The 10,148-nt window shown below is 36.5% G+C and overlaps 1 protein-coding gene across 7 annotated transcripts in view; it reads right to left on the reverse strand.

The window, feature by feature from the left end:
- CLCN3 (Cl-/H+ antiporter 3) overlaps positions 1–10,148 on the reverse strand; it is an 89,276-nt gene that overhangs the window by 54,186 nt on the left and 24,942 nt on the right. For 4 of the 7 annotated variants that reach the window (XM_081811042.1, XM_081811038.1, XM_081811033.1 and 1 more), the window contains exon 3: positions 6,763–6,813. The exons of 2 other annotated variants lie outside the window; for them this stretch is intronic. In XM_081811042.1, the coding sequence (XP_081667168.1) occupies positions 6,763–6,813 (51 nt within the window). Of the gene's footprint in view, positions 1–22; positions 151–6,762; positions 6,814–10,148 lie in introns of those variants that run through there. One more of the 7 variants, XM_081811071.1, reaches the window with a different exon arrangement.

Consider the following 10,148-nt stretch of genomic DNA (forward strand, 5'->3'; position numbering starts at 1 on the left):
AAAAAACAAAAAATGAGGGCACCTGGATGGCTCAGTTGGTTAAGCGTCTGTCTTCAGCTCAGGTCACGGTCTCAGGGTCCTGGGATGGACCCTGCCTTGAGCCCCATGTGGGGCTCTCTGCACAGCGGGGAGTCTGCTTCTCCCTCTCCCTCTGTGCTCTGTCTCCCTCTCATGCTCTCTCAAATAAAAATAAATAAAATCTTTAAAGAAAAAAGTGTTTTTTGCCTTTATATCTAACTACCAATTTACAGGAAGTACAGGAAACAGAGAAACGTGTTAAATGACAGCTCAGGAACATAATCAGGAAAACCCAAACTGCGAAACAAATGACCTAATTTCTTCAACAAATATATAGTAAGAAAAAAAAGGGAAGGGGGGAAGCCTAAGGAATTAAAACAAAGCAAAACAAAAGACTTAAAAGATACATCCATCTCAAAGTACAATTTTTTATGAAACAATTGGAGAAACGGAAAATAAACGATATGTGATTTTAAGCAATCATATATTTTAGATGTGATAATAGCCTTTAAAAGAATTCTTATCTTTTAGAGATACATAATGAAATATATAACTGTACAAGAACTAAAAAGGGTAAAAACAGATTTTATTCAGGACTACTGCAAAAGGGAAAAAAAAATCTTAATACAGAATGTGGCTCAATTCCCAATACAACAAGAAACACTGGGAATTTATAGCCAAGGAGAAGGGGTTGGGGGTGTTGAGTGGATGGAAAATTACTAAGAGGAAACATCTGGGGTAAGGGGGATTCTGGCTAAACAGATCTAACAGAGTTCTTGCTGAAGGCAGCCCAGGGTGATAGGATATCACCAGGAGGATGGTGGGGGATGAGGAACCCAAGGGTGTTAAGGGTACAGGATTCTGGCTAAGCCAATTTGACCAAGATCATTGCCAAAACGGAGCAATATAAAAACAGACTCGTAAGACCAAAGTTGCAACCCAGTTGGGAAGAGAATCCAGATGAGCCTGACTAAAGTTTGATCAAGGTGAGACTCTATCAGTATAATATCTATCTATCTAAAATTATATGATGCTTCAGATGTATTTCAAAATAATAGAAAGTATATCTATCTAAAATGATATGATGCTTCAGATGTATTTCAAAATAATAGAAGATGAAACAAAATTAGCCATGAACTGATAATTATTTAAGTGTTGAGAACAAAAAGGTACATAATCTCTTCCCTGTACCTTTGGATATGTTCTAAATTTTCTATAATAAAAGATACTTTTTAAAGAAATGCTTATAAATAAAATCACTTATATGAGATAAACATTAACAAAAAATTACATCCTTTACTCATCAAACTGAATATATTACTACTAGAAGTGTCAGATTAACTTTAGTTTATATTCCATTAAGTATAGCTGCTTTACATTTATATTTGACACATTACATGACATTAAACTTTGTCAATTCTCCTCCCTGAGCAAAAGCATCAGGGGGAAAAAAAAAGGTAGCAAAGCTTTCAAGAAAGACAATCAATTCAAGCTACATAGTTAGCTGCAAAGTTACTGCAGCACAAAAGAAAGAGGACGTGGAAATTCTTCAGAAATGACAAGCCAGAAAATAAACTGAAAAAACACAGAATGCTTTTGCAATATTCATACCTCACAAACATAAAATGTTATAGTTCTCAACATGGCTATCTGGTTACCCGAATAATGTATCTTAAGATTAAAAACACGAAGAAGAGTTTCTTTCATAAATATCATACAATGATCATTTTTCAAAATCAGAATCAAAAAATACAAAAAAAAAAGAAAGAAAGAACCAAAATGGCCAATATTTTTAATGTCTAAGCAATTCCTTCGCCAAGAAATTTGTCAAGGGTTGGGGCGCCTGGGTAGCTCAGTTGTTAAGCATCTGCCTTCAGCTCAGGTCATGATCCCAGGATCCTGGGCTTGAGCCCCACATCGGGCTCCCTGCTTGGCGGGGAGCCTGCTTCTCCCTCAACCACTCCCCCTGCTTGTGTTCCCTCTCTCACTGTGTCTCTCTCTGTCAAATAAATAAAATATTTAAAAAAATAAAATAAAATAGTCACATAATTATTTTAAGGCCATGGTAAGAAAGTACTGGTTCTGGGGTGCCTGGGTGGCTCAGTTGTTAAGCATCTGCCTTCGGCTCAGGACATGGTCCCAGGGTCCTGGGATCGAGTCCCACATCAGGCTCCCTTCTCAGCGGGAAGCCTGCTTCTCCCTCTCCCACTCCCCCTGCTTGTGTTCCCTCTCTCGCTGTCTCTCTCTGTCAAAAAATAAATAAAATCTTAAAAAAAAAAAAAAAGAAATTTGTCAAGGGCTGCCTGGGTAGCAGAGTCGATTAAGCATCCGACTCTTAGTTGTCCTGAGATCGAGCCCCACATTGGACTCCACAGTCAGCACAGAGTCTGCTTGAGATTCTCTCCCTCTCCCTCTGCCCCTCCCCCCCCAGTCATGTTTTCTCTCTCTCTAAAATACATAAATCTTAAAAAAAAAAAAGAAATTTGTCAAATATCCTCATGCATGTACACAAACTGGTACAAAGACGGAGTAAAAGACTATTTTAAGAGTTCTAAGTTTTAGGGTGCCTGGGTGGCTCAGTTGGTTAAGCGACTGCCTTCAGCTCAGGTCATGATCCTGGAGTCCCTGGATCGAGTCCCCCATCGGGCTCCCTGCTCGGCAGGGAGTCTGCTTCTCCCTCTGACCCTCCCCACTCTCATGTGCTCTCTCTCATTCTCTCTCTCTCAAATAAATAAATAAAATCTTTAAAAAAAAAAATTCTTAAAAAAAAAAGAGTTCTAAGTTTTAGAAATATTGAAATGCAAATATAACAATATTTACATTAAGTGTAAATACACTAAAATATTCCATTTAAAAGATAAACACTATCTCATTGGATGTTTAAAAGCCAACTATGTAATTATGAGAATACCAGCTAAAACATACCAATGCAGAAAGGCTGAGAGTAAAAGGACTGAAAAAAATAGAGCATGCAATCCCTAATCCAAAGAAAACTGGGGAGCTATATTGATATCAAAGGGCATTTTAAAGAAAACAGTATAATTGGAAATAAAGAGAGTCACTTAAAAGTAAAAGTAAGGTGGTTCAATTCACCAGGAAGAAATGACCTAATAACATGAGATCAAAGTATAAGCAAAAATTAACAGAATGACAAGAAGTGGTAGTAGATAAATCTACAAATACAGTGAAAATTTTTAATGCATTGCTATCACCTGATAGAAACAAACAGGGAGAAAAACCAGTAGGAAAACAAGAGATTTCAATACTAGAGTACCAAACTTTACGTGATGGACATAGAGGAAAAACATTAACCAAAAGCTTCACATTACTCTTCCATAGCATAGGGGGAACACTGACAAAAAACAGACTTTTTCCTGGGCCACAGTGCAAGTTTCAAAAAATTTCAACACGTCAATATTACACGATGTATATTCTTTGACAACAATGCAATAATGTTCTAAATCAACTTGAAACAACCAGAAATTCCTCATATGTTTGGAAATTATTTTTTAATTATTTTTAATTATTTTAAATCAACTTGAAACAACCAGAAATTCCTCATATGTTTGGATATCTGTAAGTCAAAACAGATATCATTATGGAACTTAGAAATTATTTTTAATTTGTGATAATAATAAAGGCCTATGACATGAAGATAAAAACAGTATTGGGAGGGACATTCACATAAATGTATTCACCTGAAAAGAAGCTTAAAATTAAGCAGCTAACCTTTCATTTCAATTAGGGGAAAAAAAAATACAGCAAAATAAGCCCAAAGAACGTAGAACAAAATGTGATCAGAAACTAATGAAGCAGAAAACAAATACAAATTAAAAAAAAAAAAACACAAAGCAACGCTAGTCCATTGGAAAGACTGATTGATAAATCTACAGTGATATTGATTAATAAGGTGAACAGCAAAGAAGATAAGGAAGGGGAAAAGGAGGGAAGGAGAAGACAATGAGAGCACAAATAACCACTATCAGGAAGAAAAAGAAGACAAGACTACGGTAACTGCAGGCATTCAAATGACTTTACACTAATACAATTTTTAAGTAAAAAGGTAAATTTTGAAAAAAATACAGTTTATCAAACAGATCTAGAAACAAACAGAAAATCAGAATAGTGCTATAACTATTAAAGAATTCGAAATATAATTTAAAACCTTCCTACAAAGAAAATTCTAAGCCTGGAGTTTCACTGGCAAATTCTACTAAAATTTAGGAAGAAAAAAATAATGCCAGCCTTTTATTAACCACTCCAAAGACTAGAAAAAGAAGGCATTATCTACAACTCACTTTATGAGAGGAATATAACCTTGATACCAAAATGAGAACAGAATGACAAAGGAAAGCTACCAGCAATCCGTTATGAACAGATGTAAAAATCCTAAACAAAAGTAAACCAAACCCAGCAATTTATATATAAAAGAAAAACCTAAAACAATACACTACTACATCAATGATCAAACTGAGTTTATACAAGGAATGCAAGTTGGCTTAAGCACCTGAAAATCAACCGTTTATTAACAGAAACAAAGGAGATATAAATCAAATGATCATTGCAAAAAATGGAAGGAAAATGATAAATTCCACAACCATTCATGATTTTAAATTATATATTCTTAAATCAACCAGGAATGGATGTAAACCTGTTTAATCTGATAAAAGATAACACAAAATCTCAGATTAACATCATACTTAAATTTGAAGATGAAGACTGAATGGTGAAACTTCAGGATCAGAACAAGACAAAAAATGCCGGCAATCACCATTTCCATTCAACTGTTTACTAGAGGACCTAGCCAGTGCAGTTAAGCAAGAGGGGAAAGGGTAGGGAAAACTATAAAGACTAGGAAGAAACAAAATGGTCACTATTTGCCAATGATACGACTATATACTTAAAAGACATCACAAATAGGTTATTATAATTAGGGTTATGCAAGGTTGATGAATTTTATTTTATTTATTTATTTTTTTTAAAGATTTTATTTATTCATTTGACAGAGAGAGACACAGCGAGAGAGGGAACACAAGCAAGGGGAGTGGGGGAGGGAGAAGCAGGCTCCCCGCAGAGCAGGGAGCCCGACGTGGGACTCGATCCCAGGACCCTGGGATCATGACCCGAGCCGAAGGCAGTCGCTTAACCAACTGAGCCACCCAGGCGCCCCAAGGTTGATGAATTTTAAAAAATCAATATTCAAAAGTTGTATTTCAAAATATGCCAGCAGATAGAATATTAAATTTAAAGATAAAAATAGCATTAAATACCAATAGCATTATAAAAATAACCTAGGAATGAGTGTAACAAATAATGAAGACAAATAATGACTAAAACTTTATTGGAAGACATTTAAAAAGACTCAAGTATATAGAGGAGCATACCATGTTCAAGAATTAGATTCAAACTGAACTACAGACTCAATTAAATGCCAATCAAAAACCTGAAAGAAGACTTTACCTCTGTTTTGACCTTAGTCTGTACTTTCTAACTGATTAAGTTCTTCTTTCCAGCTTAGGCAACCAACCCAATGGGCAAAGCATCCTGTAATGGGAACTCAAACTACCCCTCAAGCAATAATAACTGCCCTGACACCAGCAAGACCCCACATTTTTTTACACCAAGACAATGATCAACCTGACTGACCTTTACGGCCCATGCTGCACGTCCCCATCAACCTTTGTCCCACATTCTCCTTATATAAACCTAGGAGTATTTTCTGCACTTTGGAAACAGTCTTTGAAACGTTAGTCCACTATCCTCCTGGCATTGGCCTCATTGAAATAAACTCCCTTCTTGTTTCAACCATCACTTGTCTCACTGCCTTCGAATTTTGTCAGTGGGGAGTGGCCAAACCTGGTCTGTTTGGGACCCCGGGAGCCAGGTGCTCTTGCATCCTTGGGCTCTAGTTACAAACCCAACAGGCTTTTTTATGACAAATGACACTAAAATTTACATAGAAATAAAGGCCCTAAAATAATCAAGACAATCTTAAAGATAAAGTGAGAGGACTTGCTTTACCAGATACTGAGACTGTTTTAATCACAGTAACATTATAAACAGAATGCCTCTGGCATACAGCTAAAATAAATAAACAAACCAGTCACACAGAATAAAGAGTCAAGAAATAGATCCTCCTACATATGCGCCTTGATATACAGCAGAGGTTACATTATAGAAGAATGAATAAAAAATGATTTTCTTAGTAATTGGCATTAGGACAACTGGCTATCTATATGGAAAAAAATTAAATACACCTTAATCCATTCACCTACACATACATACACATACACACACACACACACACATACACACACCACTCAGGTAATTATAGACCTAAAGGCAAATATAGTTCTATAGTGAAAGGCAAATATAGCTCTTACAAAATAATACAGGAAAATATATTCATGATCTCAGGGTAGGGAAATTTTTCTTAAGACACAAAAATCATTAGCCATAAAGCAAAAGATTAATACACAGGACCATATTACAAGTAAGAATATTCGTTCATAATTTGTCCATTAGGAGAATGCTACAGACTGAATGTTTGTATCCCACCAAATTTTTACATTGAAAGTTAATCCCCAATGTGATGGTATTTGAAGGTGGGACCTTTGGGAGGTTATTAGGTCATGAGGGTGGTCAGGAATGGGATTAGTGCCCTTTCAAAGAGACTCTAGAGAGTTACCTCAAGGACACAGCAAAAAGATGCCAGACTATGAACCAGAAGCAACCCCTCCTTACCAGACCCTGAGTCGACCAGTGTCTTGCTCTTGGACTTCCCAGCCTCCAAAACTGTAAGAAATAAACTGTGAGCAATACATAAAAATAGAACTGAAAACCATGTTTGTTGAAGTTACCCAGTCTGTAGTATTTTTGTTATAGCAGCCCAAAGAGACTACAACAGAAAATGAAACAAGACCCACAGAACAGAAAATATTTGTAACGATATGACCAACAAAAGCTTTTATATAGAAAATAAAGAACTTTTACAAATCTCTCAGACACATTAACAGAAAAATGGGCAAATGACTTAAATAGGTACCTCAAAAAAATTTTTTAAATAGCCAATTAGAATGAAAAAATGCTCCTCAGTGACCAAGGAAATGCAAATCAAAACCACAATCTGAATCCATTACTTAGCCAATAGATGGACAAAATTAAGTGTGACAATATCAAGAGGTTGGTGAATGTGGAGCAAAGGAAGCTCTCCCGAGTGTAAATGGGAACACCACTATGGAAAATATAACCTATGCTGCAACAAATTTACGCCAAACGAAATTTATGCACATATCCACCAGAAGGAATGCAAAATAATCAAAGTAGCATTGTTTGTAACCACCAAAAACTGCTGATAATTCAAAGATCCATCAGTATTAAACAGGTAAACTATGGTATATTCATAAAAAAGAATAATATAGTCTAGAGCAACATGGCAACAAACACCCACTGCCTGCAATATAAAAGATTCTTGAAAATCACATTGCATAAACACAAGCAAGAAATACACACCATATAATTCCATTCATTTAATAATCTGTAATTTTCCAAAACAGGCAATGCTAAATTATAATTTTAAGGACGTATACTTAGATCATCAAAAAAAAAAAAGTTACAAAGAAAATATTTACCTCTAGGGAAAAGGGTTGTGATTGTTAAGGTACACGCAGGAGGCTTCTGAAGTATAGTAATGCTTTCTTTTCTTTTTTAAAGATTGATTGACTGATTGATTGATTTTAAAGAGAGAGAGGGACAGAGAGAGAGCACATGTGTGTGCACACAGGCCTATGAGAGGGAGGAGAGGCTATCCCCTGAGCCCAAGGCAGGCTGGATCTCATGATCCATGAGATCATGACCTGAGCTGAAACTTAAGAGTTGGATGTTCAACCAACTAAGCCACCCAGTAGCCCCAATACTTTATTTTCTTAATCTGGTTATGCTGCAAAAGTCCCTGCTTTGTGATAACTCACTAAGCTGTAAAATTATGCTTTATGCATTTTTCTGGTATATGTTACATTTCACAATTCAAAAGTTTTTGAGTTAGAAATTTATCCTATCTTTAATTCTATTAACATCTAATGTGGATTTATATTTATTTTTTTGCTTCCCTACCCTAAACCACTCTAGTCTAATCTTATTTATAGTCTCAATCAGTTACAGAAAACAAGTTTGTAAGTATGTACATTGACTTTTATTTGTTCTAAGCACAGCTTCTTCCAAGGAATTTCCTCTAAATGACAGTATGTTGGAACTGTTTAAGATCCATAGACTCCCCATGATTTTAAGTATTTACTTCACCATATGATGTTATAGGCTTAGCTCATAACTCCTGAAAGCTTTTTCAAATAGAATTCTTAATTGGACCCACAACACAAAACATGATTTAACCAACTATTTTCTTAACTCTAAGAACAGTTCATAGGTAATGTTCTACATGCACAGGAGAAATGTGATGACTTCATGACATTATGGTGAGACAGGTAGAGTACACACACAAAAATTATTCCTTGACTGAATTTCAGTTAACTTTCTGTGGACTTTTAAAAAAATTGTTTTTTATTTTATTTTTTTAAAGATTTTATTTATTTATTTGACAGAGAGAGAGACAGCGAGAGAGGGAACACAAGCAGGGGGAGTGGGAGAGGGAGAAGCAGGCTTCCCACTGAGCAGGGAGCCTGATGCGGGCTCGATCCCAGGACCCTGGGATCATGACCTGAGCCGAAGGCAGTCGCTTAACCAACTGAGCCACCCAGGCGCCCCTCCAATGATTTTTTTAAAAGATTTATTTATTATTCTACAGGGAGTATGCACGAGTGTGCATATGTGGGGGGGGTGGGCAGAGGGAAAGAATCTCAAGCAGACTCCCACTGAGCGCAGAGCCCAATGCTGGGCTCGATACTGCAACCCTAGGACCATGACCTGAGCCGAAACCAAGAGTCGGACACTGAACTGACTGAGCCACCCAGGCGCCCCTCCAATGACCTTTGTGACGATAATCAGTATTTGGCTGGCTTTCCATTGGTATTTTAGGCTATTTTTATCAAGGTATCACTTTATAATACCAAGTTCTTTTTCTTTGTTCATTAGTAACATCTTCAATTACAGCACTTCATAAACTTAGTATGGGTTAGTTTTCCCTAAATGCATTACCTTGCTCTTACACAAACACACAAATTAGGGAAGTCCCTTACTCCAGACATATTAGGTAGGTGAAATAGGTTGCTCTGACTGAAGTGACCTGGAGATGCAGGTGCAGAAAATGTTTACAAGGCAGTTGGCAACTGAATACAAAGAGTGGCAAATTTATTAAGAACATGACACTGCTTAGACTAAGTATGACATGAACCTTAGAATTATTTATTTCTAAAAATAATTCTGAGTAGACCATTTGAAAGAGTTTTGACCTTTTTCCAATAGACAGCCACTAAATGGTAGTGGTAGTATTTTATTAACTTAATTTTAAGAATTTCTAAAAAACCCTTTACCGAGAAGATTCATGATATAACCATCTCATCATGCCTTTTTTTAAATTTTATTTTATTATGTTATGTTAGTCACCATACATTACATCATTAGTATTTGATGTAGTGTTCCATGATTCATTGTTTGTGTATAACACCCAGTGCTCCATGCAGTACGTGCCCTCTTTAATACCCATCACCAGGCTAACCCATCCCCCCATCCCCCTCCCCTCTAGAACCCTCAGTTTGTTTCTCAGAGTCCATAGTTTCTCATGGTTCATCTCCTCCTCCAATTTCCCTCCCTTCATTTTTCCCTTCCTGCTATCTTCTCTTTTTTTTAACATATAATGTATTACTTGTTTCAGAGGTACAGGTCTGTGATTCAACAGTCTTAAACAATTCACAGCGCTCAGCAATGCACATACCCTCCCCAATGTCTATCACCCAGCCACCCCATCCCTCCCACCCCCCACCACTCCAGCAACCCTCAGTTTGTTTCCTGAGATTAAGAATTCCTCATATCAGTGAGATCATATGATGCATGTCTTTGATTGACTTATTTCGCTCAGCATAATACCCTCCAGTTCCATCCACATCGTTGCAAATGGTAAGATTTCATTCCTTTTGATGGCTGCATAATATTCCATTGCATATATATGTATACCACAT

This window comes from Leptonychotes weddellii, chromosome 2 (genome assembly GCF_054177405.1).
Source record: "Leptonychotes weddellii isolate Sample4059 chromosome 2, ASM5417740v2, whole genome shotgun sequence".
Taxonomy (NCBI): Eukaryota; Metazoa; Chordata; class Mammalia; order Carnivora; family Phocidae; genus Leptonychotes; species Leptonychotes weddellii.